At 40.6% G+C, this 26,705-nt stretch overlaps 2 protein-coding genes across 3 annotated transcripts; both read right to left on the bottom strand.

Annotated features, from left to right (window-relative positions):
* Positions 1-5,631: 5,631 nt before the first annotated feature.
* Positions 5,632-6,562, bottom strand: LOC146234239 (potassium voltage-gated channel subfamily E member 2-like). 2 transcript variants are annotated; one of them, XM_084689569.1, is made up of 2 exons: positions 6,410-6,562; positions 5,632-6,146 (listed from the first exon to the last, which is right to left on the bottom strand). In XM_084689569.1, exons 1-2 carry the CDS (start codon positions 6,410-6,412, stop codon positions 5,802-5,804), a joined length of 348 nt encoding a protein of 115 aa, XP_084545695.1. In that variant the 5' UTR covers positions 6,413-6,562; the 3' UTR covers positions 5,632-5,801. The 2 variants fall into 2 exon arrangements, with proteins under 2 accessions (XP_084545695.1, XP_084545696.1); XM_084689570.1 differs by having other exon boundaries at positions 6,445-6,561.
* Positions 6,563-11,661: 5,099 nt separating this feature from the next.
* On the bottom strand, positions 11,662-19,690 carry slc5a3b (solute carrier family 5 member 3b). Its single transcript, XM_084689567.1, has 2 exons — positions 19,459-19,690; positions 11,662-15,462 (listed from the first exon to the last, which is right to left on the bottom strand). The coding sequence occupies exon 2, from the start codon at positions 15,188-15,190 to the stop codon at positions 13,067-13,069; it is 2,124 nt and encodes a 707-aa protein (XP_084545693.1). The 5' UTR covers positions 15,191-15,462; positions 19,459-19,690; the 3' UTR covers positions 11,662-13,066.
* Positions 19,691-26,705: the final 7,015 nt, after the last annotated feature.

Here is a 26,705-nt window from a genome sequence, read left to right as displayed (position 1 = left end):
AAGATGACAGTGGGGGGAGGGTAACCCTAACCCTAACCCTGGGAGGCACAAATTAACAAGAGGGGTAGAAAAGAGGGAATGTTCTACTTGTCGAGGGCACAGGAGTGGAGATGATACGACCAATCAGGCTAAAGTGAGATGGGTGAAAAAGAGAAAGGATGAGGAGGTTTAGACATATGGAGCACAGGATTTTAATCTATTAATCGGGAGGTGGTGGAAGATGTCCTACACGAGTGGGCTTTGTCGGATGGCAATCTTCCCGTTTTCTGCAAAACAGAGAGCCAGCAGGGCAAGGCCTTTTGTGTTCAGTATGGGGAAGCTTAGTGTGGAAGGGTTTGTCCCAGAGAGGACTGCAGGCATCAACGTGGTAACATATAGTGTTGCCATGGACATCTCAAGGGATTGCTCCAGTGCCAAGCAAGGATGGTGATGATCAATAAGATTGAAATCCTTGTATGTATTGTCGATGTTGTATGGGCTACCAAACTACAGAAAAATAGGGATGCTGGTAAAGCATTTCTTTGGTTTGGAGACCTTGCCTGCTGATTTCCATGCACTTGTGTGCTGATGTCAGAGAGGCAGAGAGAGCAGGTCATTAAATTAGTCTCATGGGAAGAAGGGGGGATTGGTTGACGCGGACCATGAAGACTAGATTATTTTTGAGTAGTGTATTAATAACTTGGCCACTGACCCAGCAAACGTAGAGGTGGTGAGGGCCTGGCCAGTCCCGCAACACAAGAGCTGCTCAGTTTCTTGGGACTTGCCTCACTACGAGCACTGATGGGATGTTGACAAAATGTACATTCCTTGAAAATGTGCAAGAACTGTAGATGCCAACACATTTTGTAGACACGTTTTTTCTGCACTACGGAAAAATTCACCAGATTGCTCAAATGCACGACTTTGAGCCTCGGCCCACCCCCTTTTTCTTGTGCTGGAGCAGGTTTACTTTTGACTTTCCATTTTAACAATGTGACATCCAGTTATTCCAATATGTTTTGACATTGTCTATCTAGCTATTCCAATGCATTTGGAAATGGCTGCAACAGCACCCCCACGGATAAACAATGTCATAACATTTGTCTATTGGAATATGTCTAACTTGATTCTAAAGACTACAAGGCTCGGTGTAAGGTGTTAAATTCCATGTTATTATTGCCTGCTCAGTGTCACCACCCGCAGTGGACTGAACCCCTGATTTAATAATCGATATGGCGATAGGCATGACCTGTATGTTTGGACGTGTCATCCATGTAACAGGTCTGACTTCACTGCAAGAATAAAAAACATCTCATCACATATATCACATTATTACACGGCTGTTCTTAGCTGTAAAATGCCCCATCACTTGAATGGGGCTTCCCAACGTTCTGCGGTCAATTATTTTTTGATGACAGACCGTTGCTATGAATAACTGACCGCTGTCAAGGGAAGTGGACTTTTTGCCTCAGATTCGTAGCACTCCGCAAGTAGTCCGGTAACTTTTCAACCCCAGCGTACTCCGTTGCTTAGCGACGTCAGCTGATTTGAAGCCTGAAGAATGTTCAACGTCTATATGAAGTTCAACGTCTTTGGCGAACTATTTCCCTGCTGATCAACACTACGAATGGTAACAAATAAATTGTAAAAAGACACACTGTTAAGTTATTTTTGTTGGCAAGTAGCCGTGTAATAAGCGGGATAATCAGGAAAATAAGCCCCGACAGGGCGAACAGCACCCCGACGCGAAGCGGAGGGGTTTTGTTTAGCCCTGAAGAGGCTTATTTAAGCAATAAGCCCCAAGAGGCCGTGGTTTACGCTGATTTTATAACACGGGTGGTTGAAATCAAGAATTCTGATTGGTTGAGAGTGAGTCACGGGGTGTGCTTTATTGAGCATAAAGTACTGTACGCCTTATTACATTTACCTTTAAACGGGAGCGTTCCATATTAGTGCGCACTCAGAATAACTAAAATGTTGCCGAAGAAAAAGACTGTCTACAAGTACTGGTGTGCAGCAATTTATTGGTTAGCAAGCTAGACTAGCAACATTCGGTTAATTTTTGAGCAATAATATTGCACTGTCCCGTGCTATCAGTGTTAACTAGCTGGTCTCGCTACTGAGACGTACGGACGGAAGCTCAGGTAGCCATTAGTTGCTAATTAGACATCCACTGATTTAATTTGAGCTTTGTAGCCACGTAATTACATGACCTGATCTTGGCTTCTTAAAATAACGTTTTCCATGGATGCACAATTAATGGAGATATCCAAATCAACATAAGATAACCTTAACAACAGCCTAATGTTCGTCTATCGAGTCCCAAGTCACTCCTAACTTAAACCCAGTGCCTACGAAACATTTATGATTGATTTAGAATGTTTACAGTAGGCCTACTGTTTAAATTAAATATTATTTTATTGAAAGTGTCCCATTGTCGTTGTTATTTTAAAGGCAACTTTTATAAAATGAGCATTCAGAATGAATGAGATGGTGCGAGATCTAGCTAGGCTAACAAACGTGAAGTTCACAACGCTGTTTGTCCGTTGCATAGCAACAGCCACTGTTTACAGGGACTATTTTCTCTCGGCTACTGAAATGCGATACACAATGTTTGTTGTCTATTATTTTGTGGTGGAATGCAGCTTTATTTACTATTAATAATTTCGCTGGCAACCGTATTATAAAAGCAATAAGGTATTCGGCAGTACGTCGGGCCTAACACCCTTAACCACGTACTTTAATGGCGATAAAGTACTGCCTCGAGTACCTTATTGCTTAATTAGAACAGGTAAGGGGAGTTGTTAGGCACGACGCGAAGCGGAGTGCCGAAAACCCCCTTACCTGTTCTAAAATCAGCGTTAACCACGGATTTGCGGGGCTTATTGCTTTTCTAAAACTGTTACTACAAATATTTGATATGGTTTCATCAATATAAACAATTAGAAACTAAATAGTTTAATAATAAACCGTCATTCTTCCGCTACTACAAAGTATAGTTCCTACATAAATCGTTGCCACCCAACAGCCAGATGGACACCTTTGCCGTCTTTTTAAATTTGAAATATTCGATGCGCAGTAATATTGAATGTTACAGAATGTTATGAGGAAAACCTGTGAGGTTATGCTGGATTTCACAACGGCATCGAATGCGATATAGCCAATCACAATCAAGGATGGGAACAACCAGTTTTAGAATTTCCCGATAATGACCGGCGTTCTATACATTATCCCTCACCTAAAAGCCCCGTCATACCACAACATTCTGGTCAACATTCTCTGAACGTCAATTTTGAGCGTTCTAGGGCGAGGTGGACACATCTGGCTTGTGCTTGACGTGTGAGTAACGCATGAGGAGCGTGAAACGGCGACCAAGTAAGACACCCCTGAAAACTATTAGCGTGTGATGACGTGTAACTGGCGCACGACGACCTGTGCCTGGCGCACAACGAACGATTAGTCAACGTTAGCTGATTTAGGGTTCATTACATTGCGAAGGGAGTTTACCCTAAAAGTGATTGCTTCCCTTGCAAGCAAAATAGATGCTGTATCAAGAAAAGAAAATATGAAATTATACAGTGAGATGTGCTGAAGAAAAACTTTAAAGGGGTCATTGATTGCAGAACCGAATTTACCATGTCATAAACAGTTGAATAACAACAGTTCAGTGGGTAAAATGCAGTGAACCCCAAAGCCCATTGATACCTCTTTCCTATGCAAATCCCCCAATTAAAAAATGTAGCTGTAAAATGGTAAGTTTTGAAAAAGCCACTGAACTGAAGTCAGTTCGGTGGCTCCACCTTTTTTGGCTCTGGTCTGTACCTTTGTCACCTGCTGCTCGCTGCTCTGTGTAGGCTACTTCCACGAAATTACAAAGAAGAACATTTTTCAAGGATATTGAAAATGAACTGTTCATAAATGCAGTGTTCCAGCCTGTACAGGGAATGCTGACACTTTTCAGAGTCTTCCCAAGGAACCAAACACTGTACGGGCTGTGATGTTTGTCTATGAGAAGATCCCTGTGCAGTTTGACCCTCAATTACACATTTTCTCAAACCATTTCACAGAGGACAGTTTTGGAAACCTGGGACAACGTAAAACAGGATTTGCTGTTCCCACTTTATGTTCATCACAACCGCAAGCTGTAGTACAATGTTGTTGTTAACAGTTATTAGCAATGCTAACATATCCTGTCTGTATTTAGCATCGGTAGAATTTGTGATGATTTAGTTTATTAGGGGGGGCTAACGTTATTTCATGTTCCTGACTGTTCCTGACGGTTCCTGACAGCTTATGAAGTATTTGCCTTTAGTAATAAACTAACCATTTCAAATCTGTCCTGTTCATTCAAATAAATAACCTGTGTTGTCATGTAAATATACAATTCAAGATGTATGTTTGTGCAGATCTATTTTTCGGCAATATATAGCTATATAGCTGTTTGCTTTGACAACAAAAGTGGAAACAACTAACGTAATCATTTTAAATGATATCTAGTCAATCTGGTGAAAACAGTGTTGTGTAGACACAATAGATTTATTTGTACATTTTTATTTCAAGTCTCCACCTTGATGTTTCAGTGAGTGCTGTTGGCCGTGTTGCGTCTTTGCTCCGCAGCTTCACTGGTGAAAAACAACCAATCAGCGCGCAGCTTATCTATATATTCATGAGCATACCATAAAAGAAGAAAACCTAGCGTTTCATTCTGGGGCCATTTCACAGGATGCATCAGGGCTCATAGAACAGCACCCGCGCCATTTTCAGACCAACCAATGTTACATACCCTATTCGGAGACCATAAGGAACATTGTGAAATACCCACAGTCAATCACCCCTTTAAAAAAATAATGTAGATGTATTGTCCTGGTATTTAAATGATCAATAGTTCCCATTTTCTTGGTTTTCATATCATCACAGACATGGTATGTTCTGGAAATCCCCTGTCAATGTATGTGTTACACAGAGTTGGCAAGTTAAGGGAAAGAATTAAGGGTTAACTGTCCCGTTATATTCAATTAATGGATGAGGCGCAGGCATACAAAGGTAAATTTGTGAGCTGTCTCGAGTACCCCCCAAGAGCTCCCCCCACCCCAGGATTTTTGTACCCAAATGTTGATAGGTCTGGTAATCTCATGCGAAACTTTTGATCAAACTTGAGAGCCCTGCTGTTGTTTAAGGCAGTTAGTTCTTCTGTATACCGTTGCCTGTCATGCAATGTATAGGACACTACATTCTCAGGGGTTGTTTTTAGCTTGTGGAGACAGTAACCTGATATCCAAGCTTCCTCAGTCATTGTCATGTTAGCTGGAATTTAACATAAACAGATTAGGCTTTACCTGGGTTTGTGTAAAAATATCAAATATGATTTCTTTTAAATTCAGTGATTTGAAGTCACCATATGGATGTACGTTTCTGTCTGACACATAATTCTGGGAGAAGAGTGAAATAGTGTTCATGGTAGCAGTTCTATTTTTACCTCTCATTACTCCCCATTTCATGTCAGCTTCTTTTAATAGTCTTTCTTATATGTCCCACTTTCTTCTTATTGTCTCCATCTTTTATTATCTCCAACTTCTGACACTTAATCTCTTTCACCAGAGCCATTTATTCTCTTTCTGTAAAATGGTTGAAATGATACATGAAGATCCAGAACCATCATTAGACAACTTTATTCTGATACAAAGCTAAGTACATCCACAACCAACCAATTGTAGTAATCAAGGCAGTTATGCATGTGTAGTTAGTTTTGGTCTCTGCGTGTTTATCTGTGTGTCTGAGAACCATGTGGGTTTTTCAGTTATTTATCTGTTATATTGATGTATCTAAATGCGGTCTGTAGCTGTGGGGTTGGTGATGACGTTACTTTGCTGTATGTTGGCCGTCCAGTCCTCCTCTATATACTTATGGTAGGGGTCATCTGAGTGCTCTCTCCTCTTGGACTTGACTGTGCTCACCAAGATGGCCACCATGATGAAGGCAAACATGCCAATCATAACTATCAGGTACCAGATCACGTTTCTGAAGTTCTCCTCTGCCAGTATTTTCTCCAGTGTCTGCTCAGCTTCAGAGGTGTTCCGACGCCAGTTGTCAAGATAGCGGCCCATGGCCCCAGTCAGAGAGTCCTCCAGATGGAGGGTAAAGTTTGACCAATCAAATGTCATCTCGGCCTGGAGGTAGGAGGACAGAGAAAGAATGGAGCTGATTTTATATCCAAGGTTGAACATAAGTGAAAGTTAAGTCACTACTCTGATACCCTTATAACTACATCAAAACCGTCTGACAAAAGATTATTCACATAGGAATCATACAAGCTTGCAACCAATTATTTCCATACACTCATGGACATCGAATTATACAAATCATACAACAATCCTAAACTAATCTTAAAAGCAACAGCTTATGAAGTATTTGCCTTTAGTAATAAACTAACCATTTCAAATCTGTCCTGTTTATTCAAGCTCTGACCTGTTCCGGATTCTTAAAGGTTCCGATGACAAGAAAAGCGGACAGCAAGAGTGTCCAACAGCTTCTGCTAAGAACACTGTGAAACACTTAATATTTTATCTGTTTTGCTTGCCAGAGAAAATCCTGTTGTATGCCTGTATGACCTTGAAAATGGCCTCTGACTTGCCGATAAGGAAACAGGAGTAAATAGATGAGGTCAGTCTTTGAAACAAAAAATGTACAACACTGCTTTGCTTTTAAATAAATGGAGGTACTTGACAAGAGAACGATTTTCATGTCAACTGATTGATGTGTAGTATAATGAGTAGAATCTTGTTTTATACCTTTGAGCCATAAGGTCTGAACTGAACTTTAACATTCTATTCTGAAACCTTGGCTGTAATCCCAAATGTTTTCACGTGGGGGCATGTCCTCCCTCTTCCTCCGTCATCTGTATTTAATTGCAATTCTCACTCTAACCACTAGGCTCCACTCATGCGCGACATTAGAACTACAGTTAGTTTTCGGGTTTTTTTCCACATAGCAAGCATCAATATTTTCAAACCAACAATTTAGAGTCTCAAGTTGAAACTCGTTTCTGTATACCCACCTAGCTGAGTATCATTTGAGAAGCAAACACACACAATGCTACCACATACAGTACTCCTACTGGAGGGACACACACAATTCTGCAGTAAACTGTATATTCCACACATCAAATAGATGATTGTCTCCATGCACAATTTATTATCATTGACCTAATAGTAGTGTGTAAATACTGGTTTGAATATCCAAAGAAAAAATAATCCTTGAAATATCCAAATATTCTATTCTGAAGTACCATGCATGCAGCCTCTGTGTTCTCTGATCCCTGTCCTCTTTTCACTTTGACGGCTACCACAATATCCTGCAAAGGAGATGTGGCTGTCTGGTGTCCGCTTTGTTCAAGTTCACCTCTGATTCCACCCTCCTACATCTCTCTTCCCCACTGTCTGTGGTCACATTAAGCCAGAGGTCACTGAAGGATGTAGAGATAATTAGATATTTAAAGTCAATGGCAGAGCAACAGAAGCAACCCTAATCCTAACCCTATGCTTTGTAGTTGAATTCATCAGTGACAAACCTGTGCTTAAGTTTGGAGTTGTATTGAGGACTGTGAGGTGACATCACAGACATGCCAGATTTGGCAGGTTTTACCAGGTCAGGCATGAAACATGACTTGAGATGAAAGGCAGTTGAGACTGTAACATAGGCAGTCAGATGCATATGCTGGCTGAGGGCACATGGTTCAGAGGTGGAGGAGACTATCAAAGGAGAGCTGCAGACGAGACAGGTGCTATGCAAATAAGAGCTACCACACAGGAAATAAAGTACTGTGAACATTTATTGGAGACTCACATGTTGGGGAAATAGTTAACATTATTCTGGACATGCCATAATAACTTAAATGTAGAGTACTTTCTGTTGAGACATGCACTATGCCAAACTATCCATGTGTGTATGTGTGTGTATGTGTGTGTGTGTGTGTATGTAATGTATGCGTGTGTGACAGAGTAAGCTAGAAAGAGAGAGAGTCTGAGTAAGGCCATATGTAAGTGAAATGTGTGAATTTGAGTTCTAGTCATAGTAGTAATTATACAATCACACATGTCAACTGTGACATTGATGTTTTGTAGAACAGGACTATGCCCATATCTACCCCGAATACCCTGATGATGGTATAATCTGCTGTGAACACTGTGAGATCTAGACATCATGGAACAGGTTTAGCCAACCCTGTTCCTGGAAAGCTACCTTTCTTTATGTTTTTGATCCTACAGAAATGTACCTCACCCAGAACATTGTTGGGAAATCCTGCTTAGATTGACAAACAGAAAGAGACACCCAGTGGCCCCACAAGCATTCCATGTAGGCTACCTCAGATACAGCTCTTTAAATAACATAATCCCACCATAAAATGCAGCCAATAAAGGTAATTGTACCTTGTCAGCAAACTGAAGTAAAAAACGTCAAAACACATTCAAGAAGAAAGCATACACATTGTTTTGAAACAGTGTCGCAGTGGGGTGTTGCGTTCCCTCTTTCGGGAGGCATACATAACAAAGTGTTGGCAGTTGAAAAAAAATATTCTGAAAAGACACCAAAACATGTTGTGAAAAATACTTGGGGACCCAAACATAAACTGATGTGTGAGGTTTACCAATGTCATCATAATGTTGACTTTGCTTCAAGGTGTAGGATGCTGCCTTTTGACTGTTACCATACACATTCATTATTGTACTGCCCAAGTGCAGACAACACAACAGAGACTTTGACAGAGAGGGTAAATTCCAAAAAAGGTCAAATGGAAGGAGTGTGATTAGGTACTTAGTGACCCTCTACTGATCATTGCAAAAGGGAGATTTCTGATGACCACAAGTGTTGTAGTGGAATCAGGAATATCACAGTTCTTTCATTAATTCTAGCTTCGAATACCTTTATGATCATAAATTAAATTGTATTTGTATTTATTTCCTGTGTGAGAGCATGAACATGCCATCGGTTCCACATCAGCATTGAAGATTTCAATAAAAGATTTCACAACCCAGAGTGATGGGCTTCATCTCCATAGCTAGCATGTGACCAGTGGGTCTAATACATCTGACGGTCAGGGACACACCCCCATGGTATGTGTGGAATGCACTAGGGGAATGTGTATGTGTTAGTAGCAGGAATTTTATTTCAAAGCTGGCCTATGGCTGATTCCGGCACGTCGCTTCCCATAAGAGGACCTTCGCTGACATGTTTATGTCCCCTCTGTGTTAGACTGATGGCACGCCGTCGGTCTACTGATTGTTTTCAATCACAAGCAGCTGTACAATTCTACATGAATAACAGGACCTCTTATTTTAGGTTATAGGACATAGTTAGGGACGAGTCCAGGCACTCAACTTAAATAGAAAGGATAGTACAGGGAAGGAAACAGTAACCGTGTCCAAAAGCTGATCAGTTCCTAGCTCCAGTCCGCTTTTCCTCCTTTGTCCACCCCTGGAATGCAGGTGGTTGTCATATCTACTTCTGCTCCTAACATTCAACAAACAGTGCTGCAGGCACTCTAGATAAAGTTGCAAAAGTAGGAATAATGTAATATCCATGTGTTGACCAACTAGGGCATGATTAGCTCTCTAATGTCAGTACCAGACTTGTGATGTGAGTTTTCTTGTGTGTTGTGTCCTAGAGACAACTCCAGAGCAGGCATCTTTACATTGAGAAGGTCTGTCCTTAACCACTGATCAGTTAACAACAATAATTAAATATTACAACTAATGATTACTATATTACATTTATACCATTTGGAATGCTCTGAATATAATAAACAATGTTTGATCTATCCCCTGCTATATTAAGCTCATGAAAACATAACCTGTGGTCATGTCGAGACATGCATAATCTATGAATTATGTTGGTCGTATCATTGATAAACTGTCATGATGCTGTTTGCTTATGTTTGCATAGCCATAAGTTAGTCCTTTGTAAGATGCAACGAGGAAATGTCTGTGACACTAGTGTAGGTCAGAGGTCACAATGTTACCAAAGTGTATAATGCCATGCAACTTTGAATTAGGAAAATAGGAGGAAGGTCCAGGCCATTTCTAGAAGTCCAGAATCTAAAGACTAAACAAAATGTATAGCTGGTACAAAAAGCTGCTGCTTGACTACTGACCAGAACAAAAAAGTATAATCATATAACATCTACTCTCATATCTCTACACTGGCTCCCAATCCAAGCCAGAGCTGATTTCAAAGTCCTACTACTAACCTACAAATCTCTCCATGGGTTAGCACCACCATAGCTCACTGGTATCCTTGCACCCTATCACCCGATTAGGACACTAAGATCCCAAGATGCAGATGGTGGTTCCCAAAATTAATTAAAAAAACTGCTAGAGGCAGGGCGCTCTCATATAGAGCACCTCTTCTCTCTGCAACAAACTACCTGTCTCAATTAAGGAGGCTGATACCGTTTCGACATTCAAAGTTAAGTTCAAAACGTTTGCATTTAGTAAGTTCTACGGCCGCTAAAGTGTGTGTGTGTGTACTTTTAATACAAACCTGAAGTGTGTGTTTGTCTGTATATGTAAATGTATTACTTTTAAATTACAAATAAAGCATCTATTTGTCTGCATAGGTATCATATAACTTGAATCTTACAAATAAAGTAAACCTGTTACTGTATATTGTTCCTGTTCTTGTTTCTGTTGCTAGTTGGAGACAATGGGGGACAGGGCATTCTTATTCTTATTTCAGAGTTTTTCTTCCCAGGAACAGATTTCATGTTCCAATCGGGGAGGCTGGCGCTGTGTAGTGTATAGGGCTGCATCAAATGCCCTTTTTTCTGCTAAATTGCGGCACTAGTCCACACTTGACCAATGGGGACCTTGTTCTTACTGTAACTGTTAGTTTCTCCTTGCATTCTCTAATTTCTGCTCTCTTTTCTCTGTCCCCCATCCACACATTGTTTTCTCCTCTAGTGAGTTTTTCATGGAGTTTTACCTTGTCTTCCTTGAGGGGTTAGGTTGATTGAGAGGCAGTTCTGTGGGCGTATGTGAAGCCCTCTGAGACATTGCTTGTAAAAAGGGCTATACAAATACATTTTTATTTGAAATGCTATCTAGCATGCAGCTTCTTCTTTCTGTGCTTGCAAAGGCTATGTTGATTGTTATCCCCCTTATGTTTCTTGTGAGAGTAGTGTGAGAGTCAGTTGCATCCATGCAATAAGAGGTATATGTAATAAAACATGCATGTAACAAGTGATTTTCCATGTATTTACAGTGAGTCAGGTTAGCTTCACACTCCAGTCCACCTGTGACTCTCCGCTCTTCTTCAGTGTTGAATGAGACCTTCAGAATGAATCTTTTGAGATGTAAAGTGGCCAGAAACATGTATGAAGCTAGTCTATGGATAACCACAATTCTGGAGCAGGTAGGCAGAGAAATTAGACATCAAAGTGGTGGATCTCAGACTCTCTGGTTATGGTTTCTCAAGTGTAATCAGGATGGTGTGATTTGGAAAGGGGTGCCCTCAGTACACATAGGCAACAGTTGGGCTTGGTATGACTTCCATGTGTTAACAATCAATCAAGAAGGGAAACAATGGACTGCATCTTTAAAATGCTGGAACCTTTTTATTAATTTTCAATCTGAAAACCATAAAAATACCAATATATATTATTTTTTAATAGAAAAAATAAAACTAAAATCTTCAGCCTTTTCTGGTGACTTTTAAAGACAATTTTTAAACAGCCTGTTCCAGACTGGAAACAGGAACTTTATTTTAGTTAAACCTAGCTACAGTATGCTTCTGTAGGAAAGCAGTCTAAGGACATTGAATGATTTCCCAAAGATGTCATGTACTACTAGGTTGATTGATCACATATCTTTTAATATGGGGCAAATTGCACCAAGTATAACTTGGTGCATTATATAATTTCAGAAGACACAAAACACAGTCTATCTATGCATTGCAAATCAAGACACATTTGGTAGGAGATTTTGCGAAGCAAAATGTACTAAAATATATATATATATATAAACACTCATCAGAAAAAACTATACAAGTATGTTACTGTGGGGGGGACAAAATAGTGAAGAGAAGACTGAAATCAACACCCTCACAAACATATACATCATAATATTAACTGAACCAATAAAAGCCTTCCAATGTTAATTATGCAAACTCATGAACTAAGTTCCAAACAATAATCATCACACAGAAAAACACAATACAGGCTCATGAATAGTTTAAAGGACCGTAAAGAATGGCTTGTCAAATAGTGTAACTATTAGATAGTCTTCATTAATAAAGGCTTAACACCAAACACAGCATCAGTTGAATTACAAACACAACATTGAATAAAAACCAAGATCAAAACAAGCCCATGAAGCTTGGACTTAACAGACGTTCTCACACCATATCCACATCTTGTGATGTTTGTCAGCAACAATCATTAGCAGAAATTAGTCCAGTCCAATTATGACACTAAAGTATCTCTATAGAATGGGTTACTAGAGGGGTTAGTGTTCATTAGGCTTCAGCTAATTTCAGTGTTTCCCATATTAACGTTAGCACAGAAACACCATCATTATGTGCTTGTATACATATTTATACATGTTTATTACACATACATACATATTGCATATTGCATATATTACCTAAGGCAAACATATTCAACCAATATCAGTTGTATTGTTTAATATATGTTAATATATTATGTCATATATGTGTACTACTCTGTGAAATCAAAATCCTCTCTGGAATATCAGTTAGCACTTTACAAATCCAGGATGTTCAATTTATAATTGAGTTTTACCCTTTAGTAATGAAACAGGTGGAAGATTTCGAATTTCAAAGCATTTACTTAAGCAAGCCAGTGTACCAACTGATTTAAATATGTAAACAGTTGAAGGCTCTGTACCCCTATACCTGTTTAGAGTTTCAAGTGACTACATTTACCCTGCATTGTTTATCATAACCCATTTGTGTACATTATAAACAAGGCATTTGAGGACTTTAGTCAGAAAGATGCTTAAATAACAACTCAGACAATTACTACTCCCTCTCCTTCTGTCGGTCAGTCTGCTGGTCCCTATGGTGTCTGAAGGAACTACAGAGAGAAGTAAACAAACAGGAACACCCCAAGGGAGCACACCAGCACCAGACCAAGGTTAAGGAACATTTTGATTCTCGGAGGCTCATACAACATCATAATATTGGACGCCTCATCGTCCTCCTTTGAAAACTTGCATGGGATCCCCTCCTTAGCTCCTAGTATTTTGCCACTGACCTGGTTGAGCACTTTAAGGCAGAACCCCTTTCCCTTGTCTTCAAGGCAGCCCTCATGGCTATTATCCCGTTGGTCACCAGGTGTAGTTGATGGGGTCGTCTCTGTGGTGCTGGGGGTATTAGGCTCAATAGATGGGAGAAGGAGCTTGATGTTGGCCCCGTCTAGACATGGGTCTTTACACAGATCCACTGGAAGGTCCTTATGGATACTCCCATTGCCAGTACTGTGTACTGGGCTCCTTTCTGTAAATCGGTAAGACGCCTCCCGGTCATCCCGGAGAACCTTCCGGATTTTTTGCAGCCCCCAAATAGTGGTGGTCCAGACACGTTCCTTGTCAGGTGGGGGAGTGCAGAGGCTGACCACCACCGCCACCAACCCAGTGAGCCAAAACAGACCTGCCGCCACATACATGTAGTGGATATGCTTGATAAAAAATGGCCGCTCGTCAGGCTTGTCACAGGGAGGCTCCCGGTAGATAAAGGCCAGGATGAGACGGACCGTCCCAAGCATACACCCTGTCATGCCTCCCCAGAATGCACCCGTCTCATTGCAGCGCCTCCAGAAGACTCCCAGCAGGAAGAGGGAAGCAATGGGCGGAGTCAGATAGCCAGCCATTTCCTGTATGTAGAGGTACATCTGTCCACCCTGCATCTCGATGATGACAGGGACCCAGGCAATGCTGATGACCACCATGAAAACCACAAACATACGGCCCACCAGCAGCAGCTCCTTCTGGGATGCACCACGCCTGGCGGTCTGGTAGATGTCCAGGGTAAAGATGGTGCTGGCACTGTTAAAAATCGAATCCAGGTCACTCATCAGCGCAGCAATCATCACGGCCATCATTAGCCCCCGCAGTCCCACAGGCATTACGGACATTACTAGCCGAGGGTAGGCAATGTTGGAGCAGCCGGCCTTGGAGCCACACACAGCCAAACAATGCTCTGGCCCGATGCAGGCGATCTCATCTACAAACAGGATCCTGGAGATCATCCCAGGGATGACAATGAGAAACATGGGGAGAACCTTCAGGACCCCAGCCATGAGAGTGGAACCCTTTGCATGAGCAATGTTCTTGGCTGCCAGCACCCTCTGGACAATCACTTGGTCAGCACACCAATACCAAATGGACGCCGGGGTCTGGCCCAGAAGGAACCCCGGCCAGGGGATGTCCTCATCCAGGGGGCCTCGCAGAATGCGCAGGGAGTTGGGCTTGGGCTCCACTCGACAGGAGGGGGAGTAAGAGAAGTTACCACTAGCCATGATGGCCGTTATGTTGGGAACTGCCTGCATGTATTTGGTTCTGACACCCTCTAGACCACCCACCTTATGCATGCTAATGACCGTCAGGCTGAGGGCTCCACCAATCATCAACACCGCCTGCAACATGTCGGTGTACATAACAGCCACCAGTCCACCAGTCACTGTGAGTAGAGCAGTCATACTGATGAGTAGGACGATTGACAGGTACAGGTTCCAGCCCAGTGATTCCTGAATGAAAATCGCTCCAGCGTACAGGTCTACAGAGAGTTTGGTGAATATGTAAAGCAGAAGAGACAGGCAAGCAAAGTACACCTTCAACCTGTCGCCACCATAGCGCTTGGACAGGTATTCTGGCATTGTGTAAACCCCAGAGTGGATGTAGACAGGGATGAACACCCAACCAAGCAGCTGTAGCAGTAAGATGGCGTTAAACTCCCAGGCACCCACAGCAAAACCGCTGGCTGCTCCTGAACCCGCCAGACCAATGAAGTGTTCGCTGCCGATGTTGCTGACAAAAAGTGATGCCCCCACTACCACCCAGGTCATTGAGCGTCCTGCCAGGAAGTATCCAGTGACAGTGCTTCGGTTGGCCTTCCACATGGCCAGGAAGCCAATACCCAGCACCAGGATAAAGTAGAGCACTACAACGGCAATATCCCAAGCCTCCATCTTTGGACTCATCTTTATTCTCAGGACTCAACCAAACCTCTATAAGAAATATGAGAAATCTCTTGAACCATGCACAAAAAGGCTAAATTTTAACTGAATCAATGATCTATATTCTTTGGTTTGCTGTCTGGATGGAAGCTGTATCCACTAGGAGGTCAAATTCAATAAATTTGAATTTATATTAGATTTGCGTTTGAGGGGTGTTCTCCTCCAGCACTGATGTTTTAGTTTTAGGGCAAGGTTGCTGCAGGCCTCTTGTTTAGTAAAGCCTAGAGTTAACATTCCTGCAAGACAGCAAAGACAAAAACCTGATTAGAGTTTTGTGATAGGAAAGGGGGCACAGCAAGAAAGGTAAACCTTTGCAACTTAAAGCCAAACCTTAAGGTGACCCTAAAGGGCCAGCTTGAACGGATCACTTCAAAGAGCATAACATCCATACACCACAAAACACAATAATAATCAGGTCAATAAGAATATATATATTTTAAATTAGCTCATTCAACAGTTCTTATCTTACTCCATTTCAATGCCCAGTTAATCCTGTCACAATTTATGGCTGGAATTTATTTTCATTCCCTGACTTACTTTTTAAAAAATATATTTAAATTAGTGCTGTCAGTTTAACGCGTTATTAACGGCGTTAACGCAAACCCAAATTAACGGCGTCAATTATTTTATCGCGCGATTAACGCTCTTTTTGGCCTAGCAAACTTTGTAGTTTTTTTCACATGCTGTTGCAACAACTACCGACGTTAGAAAAACTACAACACCACACCGGATCTAGCTAGACCGGAAACAAAACAACAGGCACGCCAAACACTCGTTTGGCTTGCGAGCTGGCTAAAGAGTAGTAGCAGAGCCCGTTTACGGATATTAGACATTCTCTGGAAGTAGGCTAACGTTACGTTTTGAGTGGAAGACGAGCGCGAGATGCCGAAATTGATGCCAATAAGATTCTGAATGGAAAGTTTGCTTTTAAAAAGTTGCCAAATGGTTCTATTGACAAGACCAGTGATCTGTGTGTTTTGTCGTTGTAAACTGAGCTATCATCGCAGCACGTCCAGTCTGAAATACCACTTGATGGCCAAGCACACAGCTGATGCGAATTCTCTGCCCCCTCGTCAAAGCCAGGCGATTGCAATGTTGTTTTCAATAAAAAAAATATTTGCACAAAGCAATCCGAACCACTTTTCTATGTTGATAAGAGCATTAAAATTTGAAAAAAGATTGGGACAAAAAGAAATCAGGGACAATTAGAATAGATAAAAATGTGCGATTAATTGTGATTAATCGCGAGTTAACTATGACATTAATGCGATTAATCGCGATTAAATATTTTAATCGTTTGACAGCACTAATTTAAATATATTTAAAATCGAACAGTATTAAAGGAGGGGTAGGAAATGTTGAGGACTTTTGATCATATTTGCTGAAATAAACTTCACATCCTGAAAGTAACCAATAAATCTAAAGGTAAAAAAAGAACAATTAAATCTGATATGTGGGCGTCGCAGGACTGTAATAAACACGACCAATCACTGGACGACTTTTGTACCAAATGAAATGATTGGACGGGTTACTTATCTGTCTACGTACTTACCTCCCGCAGTAGTCAGGCAGCGAGTTCATGTGTTTTGGGGTAGTGGCTTTGAAGGGAGGGGATGGGATATTTCGGTTTGAAACCTTTCTAATCAGTGTTGCCAATTGAGCGATATTTAGATTTAGCAACTTTTCACCTTCTCTAGCGACAAAACATCTCATATAGCAACTAGCGACACATCTTGCGACTTTCTGCTACTTAGGCAAAGTCCACTTTCGTTGCTGAGTAGCAGGAATATAACTCATTACATCTGTGTTGCCAAAGAAAGTGTGTCCTGTCCCTTCATTTAAGTAATCATGTAATCTAGCAAGCTTATGTTATTACTCACCAATCTCCACCAAAACCAAGTCGTATTCTCGGACAAAATATTTGTTTTTAAATAATAATAAAAGTATATTCAAGTAGGCTACATACATTTTAATAACAGGGGTTAATCCAAATACATTTCAATAAATCTTTTGAGTTTCAAGGCACTATTAATTTCCAAAAAACTGAATTAAACTCTATAAATCCTTTTAAATGGCACACAACTTGGAGAACCTGTACCAGATCTAAATTTGACAATAAAAATGTATCTACAATCAACATATTTGTCTATAACATCAAAATGCAATCTGTTTGTTTTGCATAAAAACACCAAACTGTATAATGTAGGCTAATATTCAAAAGCAGGCATGTTTTTTACCTCTGCAAAAGGTCTGAGATTGTGTGTTTAAGATTTGAATCAAAAGGCTTGAGCAACAGGTTCTGGAATTCTCGGCAAAAGGACTGAGATTGTTCTGGATTGCCGCAAAGACTGCGGCCTGTGTTCAGAAGGGTTTTATTACTTTTATTTATAAAACTTATGTTTTTATGGATTTTATGTAAAGCACTTTGAGCTTTACATAATTATTGTATGAAAGGTGCTATATAAATAAAGTCTTATTATTATGTAGAACTAACCACTAAAGCTACTTTTCAGAGTCAGTAGCGACTTCTGGTGAGATTTTTTTGGCAACACTGTTTCAAACTCAAGACAAAACTGCTAGGTTTGCAATAGCCTACTTTAGCTACCTACCCTGCCTTTAAGTTAGAAGAAAGCTTCTCACATCTTATCCTTAGCCTAAAGTTAGGGTTGTTTTTATGTCATTAATGTTCTAAGCCACTGTCTTGGTTTTTCCAGAGGGAAATCTTTTAGTGTAGTCTTTGGGAAAGTCTTTAACACTTCTTTAATCGCAAACAAATTATATATATTAAAAAAAAACTTTTATAGCCTACACTTTCCGCAAATCGCGTCACTGAGTGCGTTTAGATGCACACTACACCGATCATAACCCGATAATGACAATAATGCTATTATTAAACTGATCATGTGAACATCTATCTGATTTCCAAAGTCGGGTAACCCGATAGACACCTGGATTTTTGCCCAATCTTTCAATTCTTTGACGTGAACGCCTTACTCGGCTTTCTTGCGGTTTTTGGAAACTGCGCATGTCTGCCATTTATTTTGAAGTCACAGCGCGTATGATGAAACCATTTAGCATACGCAAATAAACAACCACAGGCCAACATTAAAGACATCTGCATTTGGTGATGGGTAGAGCTAGAGCCAGCGACGGCTACTGAGCGTAGATGCCGGAATCATAAGATTACGACGTCGTCTACTTTCCGTTAAAAGTGACATGAACGCCGTTGTCATTTGATTCTGCATCAAATAGGCTACCTATTGTAACATCCCTTTACAATAACATCTTACAATAAGCTATCCTCCAACGAAAAGCAAAAGTAGTTGCTAACATGGACAGGGGATCTGTTTACATTTACATTTAGTCATTTTTCGTCGTTTAACGTTTTATTGTGGTCCTAGCATGCTCGTGCAACAAAGTTGTTAGCTAGACGCCGAGCAGAGCGCTGCTCTAGGTTTGTAATATGTAGCTAGCCTCACCAGTAGGATTAAATGTGTTGATTGAATGAAACCAGAGATGAAACACAGCAGTAGGCTAAGACACGGCGACACATGCAGAAGGATGGTGTCGCAAGTTGTGTCCGTGGAGCATACAACGATTAATAAAAAGAATCAGACGCGTTTATTGAGTAATCGCTAATTACACATGTGTACGGAGTAGGCTACTCGTATTATTGGCATAGACCGACAATTGCTAGTACTAATCGGTTTCTCATGGTCATGTAAACGCACTCATTAATACGTTAATACACATGATAGTCAATAGAGCCACCACATCTTGCTAACAGCTTGTTATACGATTGTTAATGGATAGGCTATGCACAAATGGATGACTTGAGTCAATATGAAATTTGTAGACTAAATATATTTAGTCTACAAAGTCTATTTAACACATACAAGTAAAAAAGCACGTTTGAATATGGAAATCTAGGCCGGGTTCTCCAATCTCCGATGTAAGACGAACATTCTAGAAGGATGTAGGCTATTTGAACATCAAAGTCGGCCCAGGCAACATATGCAGGTAGTGCTACATAGCATATTTATTGTAGCAACTATCGATGCTGCGTATGAACTGCACATTATCCCGTGTAAATGACGAGACGGCTAGCCAAAGCACATAGGCTACACACATCTTCCTGTCTCACATGTCAGAGGAGGAATTATCTATTCATACTAGCAGTAGCTTTTATCAGTCACATAATTACTTACAAAACAGACGACACCAATACTCACCATTGATAACCAGTACAGTAGCCTACAACGTTCATGACAGCTTTACAAATCCATTTAGCTATATGCTGCTCTAAATGATGATACTGTACAGATGCCGTTTTTTAAATGACGTCTCTGGGTAGGTTTTATCATTGGTATGTAGGCTACCTCTCTGATGGTCTGATTCTTGATTGTTAGTTGTTTGCTGTTGCCGTTCAGGTAGGCTCAACCTAGTTGATGGTTAAACAAAGTAGGGCGAATCCAGCCCTTTTATAAAGAAGCATCGGCGGGTAGCTTCGAATTTTGGGCTGGGTTTACTTGACGCCACACGTACCAGACTCTCGTGACTACAAATTCAACACACCCACTCGCCACCCTGAATAATCCTTCGTTCAGGGGCAAAAATCTGATATCAACTTTGATGGACCACAATAACATTTACATTTTATCAAGAGCAGTTCCTCGGGTGAATACATAAAAGTTGTGCCCTAACACAAAGACTAATCTACGTTAAACAAAAAATATATAAACTTTTAATCTAGTATACCAGATTAGCCTATAGACTATTTAAATCCTGATGCAACTGGGGGGAAAGGAAAAAGTAACCTAAATTTAGAAGTGTTCAGTGGGTGTAGGCCTATGGTTGTTTTAATTAATGAAGTAGCCTAAAGGTAAAAAAAATATATATATATTTATGTAGGCTATTGTTCATGTCAATAATGCCTAGTCCTTTCACTTGGTGGATGAGGTAGGCTACACGGTTTAAAGAGAACTTTGAGGGACAGGTTACATGGCCTATTGATTTTTGCAATAGTGGATTGCATCCACGTTCTACCTCTAGCTGCTTAAGAATACCGTGCCCATGCAATTATCTTGCCTAAACTAGAATTGGCCTTTATGGAACAGTTTCATCCCCAACTGGTTCATTCAAGTTTTTGGGACGTTAATCCCCACTTGATTGGAACAGGCACATGATGTCAGGATTTGTACATGCATGGCCAGATTAGAAGTATCTAGAAAACCCTTGTTGATTAACTCACTGTAGGGGATGCTGAGACTTAAATGTGTTTACAGTGGTTTGTGCTAATATCAGTAGGCTGCAATTTGGAAACGGTTGGATTACTGAAATTTATGGAGTCCACAAATATATTCTCTACCTCTGTAGAATACCAAAAACAAAGTATGAATATGATAATGAACTGTTCTTTATCTTTGAATTTGGCGTGGCAACTTTATTTTCACTATCAGTTATTAGAATAAATATTAGCATCCTTGACTCACCCTTCCAGAAAATACACTGTTGCATGATCTTTTTGTATGTGGTCGGATCAAGTCTGAGGTGAATATGGCTTACCTATACATCCTAGCAACGCTCTTAGAAATATTGCTAAGAGCGTAAGTTTGGGATAGTCATTAGACTGACAAGTCAAAAATATAGCAGGATCTTCTGAATTAGGACTGTATTTGGCAGACGTCAGTAGTTTGTATTACCCTTTTCGGTGAGAAGATATTAAGAAGTTTTATCTTGAAACCCAATAACCTAAAAACACAAATAGTTATAAACAGCATCTCTTCCAATAAACAGCATTTCCTACTTTTGTAAACCTTGGCTTTCAACGCCACAGTAAAATTCCATTCTCTCGTTACAACGCACTGCAGTACATTTCCACTACAGCCACGCCCCCACAATATGGAAGGTTATCATTGGTGTTAAAACACAAGTTCATCTGAGGACTACAGATACCTTGTTAACACGACCATTATGAACGTCTTCAGACGTTTGGAGCAGAAAATAAGACGTTTAAAAATTGGTGTAATTTGTCACTGATGCGAAACCGTACAAACGATCACCGCAAGAGAAAATAACAAATCCACATTCAACCTACGAGGTTAAGACATATTATTGATTTATGGTGACATTGATAACATCTGCATTTTGTAAAATATTGGTTACTTATTGAGAACTAATGAAGTTTAAATGCATTATAATATTTCGAGTATGATATGATGATTCATGAAGTTTGTTCGCTAAAGTGCCCACTAGATGGCAGTATGAAAGCACAAATGTCATGTGCTTTCATAGCGATATATAACTCTGGGCAAGGGTAGTAGGAAGTCTGCTTTATTTTTCCCTGAGGGTAAATATTATAATTGGAACGGGACAGTTTCGGCTGGTCATTAAGGGCAGGTGGTGCATGGCTTAGTTACCTTTAGGCAGAGTAGGTGACGTTGTGGAGAAGCACTTTTTGTCATATTTGCTGAAATAGACTTCCCATCCTGATAGCAAACAATACATTTAAAGGTTTGACAGTGAAATCAAATCAATCCAATATTTGTGGGCGTTGCAGGACTGTAATAAACATGACCAATCATTAAGGTTGGACCGGCACTAATGATTGGATGGCATTCGGACTGAATGCTATGATTGGATGGGTCTGTCTGTCTACCTCCCGTTACTAGTCAGGCAGCACGTTCATGTGTTTTGGAGGAGTGGCTTTTAAAGGGGCGATTGACAGTTTTTTGGGGTTATTTCACACTGTTCCTTAAGGTCTCCGAATAGGGTATGTAACATTGGTTGGGTTGAAAATGGCCCGAGGGCTCTTCTATGCCCCCTGATAGATCCTCTGAAATGTTCCCGGGGAAAAAAACTAGCTTTTCTACTTTTATGGTATGCTCATTAATATTTAGATAAGCTGCGTGCTGATTGGTTGGTTTTCAACGAGTGAAGCGGGGGAACAAAAACGCAACACGGCCAACAGCAGCACTCATTGAAACAGCGAAGGTGGATATGGAGGATTATAGGGGCCAAAACTAAATAAATAAATAACTTGCATAGGGGTGGGCTTTAACCCGCCCCCTGACTTGGTGACGTGAGACAACAGATTTATTTTGCTGTGTGCAAGTTACGCTGTGGATAAATGTAAATGTAAGGATAAATAAATAAATGTAAGTATAAATAAATAAATGTAAGTATAAATAAATACATGTAAACACATGAAAACGTAAACATATATATATATATACACACAAATACATGTAACATTTATATATTTTGTGTCATTTATTTGAGCTTTGCGTTATATAATTATTTATTAATCCAAGTATTTATTTATTTAGTTTTGGCCCCTATAATCCTCCATAGGTGGAGACTTGAAATAAAAACGCGCAAATAAATCTATTATGTCTACACAACACTGTTTTCAACAGATTGACTACATATCATTTGAAATGATAACATTACTTGTTTCCACTTCTGTTGTTGAAGCAAACTGGATTGACTTGGGTGGGTAGAACGTTACGGTGCGTTCACACTGCAGCGACGCAAATCGCTTGCCATCGCTCGCCTTCCCACAGTTCACCACGCTCGGGGGCGTTTCAAACAGATTCATGTAGAATGTAGTTCTCTAAAGTCACTGTTGTAGTTGTAATGGCCAAGTGTGCAGACTTGGGTTTACGTACTCGCAACATCGATCAAAATACAACTTGTATACAAAATACAAAACTGTTTAATAGACATACAGTTTGACATGTGTAAAAAACGTTTTATTATATTACTCAGTTTCTGCTAATCTGCCGATACGATAGGGAGTTCCAGCCGGGCTAGCTAGCTAGCTAGTTACTACAGATCAAAGTTACGTAATGTCACTAAACTGAATAAGAAAGTACAAGCACCAACAACTTCGGCAACCTTGCGCCATGCTTCATTTTTTTTTAATTATTAACATCTCTGTACGAATACAGCTATGTATCATACAGGACTGGGTAAGCAGCCACACAAACGATTAGTTTCTCCTCCACCTTGAAACCTAGAAAACTAATGTTTACCATGGTTGCTACATTACAAGAAAACACTCCGATTGGCCATCGCTAGAGAAAATCGCTCCTCATTTGCATAAAGTTGAGAACATCTCAACTCTGTCGCGTCGCTACCCACAATGCACCACGCAAGCGATTCGCCTGGCTCTATTGAAAATGAATGGAAAACATGTTGTCGCTCGCATCGCGTCGCTGCAGTGGCACTGTTAAGCCCAATTTATACTTAGGTCGCAGACACTTTTGAAAAGGTCGCCAACATAAATGGCGTCACGGTCGACACTTTTAACCGTCGCTTGAAAGTGTCGCCTACCAGGAGAAATTTCTACTGGCGCTAATGTCGTCACTTAAAGTCGCGCAAGTGTGTTTGGCTAGATAGACGGCACGCGTCGTTGACTGCATTGTTTTGAATTTTCATTGAACGCTCAACAGCTGTTTAAGATGGAAGGAAAAGAGGAGAGATTGGCAGAGCAAGTTAGAACATATCTACACCTTGATAATGCCTGTCAAAATTAGCTACAGCCATTTTTCTCCGAACGATCACCTAGGCTACAAAGCGTAAACAATGTAACCATAGCTATGTGTTTGCCGAAGTATAAATGCAGCAGCTTCAGCGACACTTTTTTTTCTTCGTCTGCGACCATTTCAAAAATGTCGGCGACATAAGTATAAACTAGGCTTTAGGCTTGTGCTGGGGACAGACTACAGGATAATTGGGCCGATTTCGCCCCTTCCGACAATCCTAGTTAACGTCCCGATTATGGTTCTACAGATTATTTTATTAAATGTTCCCTTGGTGTGAGGTGTGTCAAGAGTGACCGAATCTGCTCGGAAGGACGTCGGAGGTGCCCCGATCGCGAATCCTAAATATTCAACATGTTGAATATTCAACATGTTGAATATTTGCGATCAGAAATCCTGATGTGTGTGGGGAACCCCGACGACGTACGCCGATTTTATCACGTGAAACAAAACAATATCCAATCAGAAAGCAAGCTGAGAGAAGACGGGGGCATAACAAATGGAGTCACGGCGCAGCACAAAGTGAAATTGAATTATTTTGTTTCCGTGAATTTTCTGTGAAAATCATTCCAAACACTATCATCGCAATTTCTTCCTGCATGCTTATTCTTAAATCTCGACAGATTTTGCGAAATCTCTTGTGTTAACAGTCGGGACACTGGTTGGAAATCTGTTTGTGTGTGGTGTGCTGTCGTTGTCAAATCATAACTCATTTGAAACAGACCAGCAATATTTACCTTCATAAATTCTTATTCACGTCCTCTGCCTCAGTAGAGCTAGTCGCCTGGCTAGAACTAGCTGTTGCTGCCAGTGAGCCAGTCTGACTGAGGCTAACATCAAAACAGTGTAACGGGGATGCAGTCTCACTCAGATTGCCAGTTTAAACAAATCAGACCAGCTGGCTAAAAGCAGGATTCCCATATCTCTTGAAAGCTACCCTGCTCGACTTTTTAGATATAGAATTGACTGTAAAACTGTAAAATTATGAACTTTGTGACATGATCTACGTGAATAGCCTACATGGTTACCGCTCGACTATGCGGTCTGTACCGTCTAAATTCTCACTCAAATTTTCGTGACCCGAATCAAAATTCTGATGCGACAGATCAATGGGTAATCGCTTTCTCTCTTAAAGGCTGTCCTCCTCGACCCTTTTGGTCTCTTTAAATCTAACTATTTGTATTATCCCTGGTCCTTTTGCCATTTAAAATGCTATCCTTTCCCGGTTGTCTGCAGCTACATTGCGCGCGCATCCCGATTGTTTACAAACAAATGATTGGTCTATTACATAATCCGTTTTTACAATATCACTTAGGACCTTTTATTACGTTATCGGTTAATTTATTACACAATTAAATCCAATAAAGTGAAGTGCACATTTTATTACATTTTCAGGCGTTCTGCATATTGTTGCATTATCGGCTACTACAGATTGTGTATATATATCAATATATGTCAATATATATCGTGTAAAGGGTGAGGGCAGGGACGCCGTATAGGGGGGGAAAGTTAGGAAGTTAGGCCCCAAAAAATAGAAAAACTAATAGAAAGGATCAAAAAATATAAATATATATTTCCTTTTTCATGGGGCCCAGAATTCCTGGCGGTGCCCCTGGGTGAGGGCAACGACCATGACGCTGCCTCACAGATCTCTTCCACTCCCACGCCATAGAGGATGCCCTGAGGTGCCCTGAACATCCTACTGATGACCTTGTGCACAAAGGCCGGGTTCGGGCCTGTACTCGGGGTGTAACGATATATCGTGATATATTTTACAACATGTATCATAAAGTCACATTATGGCAATACTTTTACAATATTTATCCTATTGTTTGAGCTATCAACACACGACTCACTGCACCTGCATCATTCACTGCATTCACATAAATAGTTAGGCCTATCTGTTGTATGTGGCAAGTTATGGAGAATGTTTAATGTTTGGAAAATCTGTTATTTGGATTTCAGTTTCATTTCTACATTTTGTTCAAATGATCAACTTGTAAACCCACTATTGCAGATACATAATAAATCGTGAGCTGAGTGTATCATTCCAATATATGCATGCAATCCACGTGTGGACAAAGTGCCCAAATTATTCCTCGCATAGCCGTTGTTAGAGGAAAGAGTAAAGGCCATCGCACACTGGGTCCGAAATTTTCGGTCCGTTTTTTTTTTCGTATTCGTCAGCCTAAAATTCGTCACGCACAGACACCTTGCGCACTGAGTCCGATGCGTATTTATTTAACGTTTGCGATAAAAAAAAAAACTGAAAAAAAACTAAATTGATTCGTCAAGCAGTGACGATGGTTTTGTTGCCCTATCTCTTATTAAAAAGAGAAAAATTATGAGAAATATGAAATATTGGGTCCATCCAATCCTGAAGTTGCGCAGAGAGGAAGGAGAGTTTCATCTCCTTATCGAGGAGCTCAGAAAATTTAAATTTTAAAATTGACCTCCGAATGTCAGTGGATCAGTTTGATGATTTGCTGGAACATAGGACACACACACACTATTGAAACAAACATTCAATACAACACAATTATTTTGTGTGCTATAATAATAGGCGATATGTATCATTTTAGGTATCTGAGCACTGGGGACTCATTCATCACCATCGCCAGCAGTTTTCGGTTGGGCATCAGCACTGTAGGGAAGATTATGAGGGAGACCTGTGACCAAATCTGGCTGCAGTTTATGGACTGTCGCTACCAGGTGTGTCAACTTGTCAGACGCCATTCTGGATTTTGTCGTTCGCTTCTACGGTGGCTCTGAATTGCCAAATAACCTATCAAAATGCTGGCTACGGATGCGAAAAAGGCAGAAAATCGAACCCGATCCGAACTTTTTTTTAACGGACGAAAGTTTCGGAGGCAGTGTGCAAGCGTGATTGACATAACGTGAGGTCGTAATTTATTTTTTTAACGTGCGAACAT

Source organism: Hypomesus nipponensis, chromosome 23, assembly GCF_054491055.1.
Source record: "Hypomesus nipponensis isolate SF chromosome 23, ASM5449105v1, whole genome shotgun sequence".
Lineage (NCBI taxonomy): Eukaryota > Metazoa > Chordata > Actinopteri > Osmeriformes > Osmeridae > Hypomesus > Hypomesus nipponensis.
The sequence above is the reverse complement of the archived record's forward strand: the minus strand, read 5'-3'. Positions and strand labels throughout refer to the sequence as shown.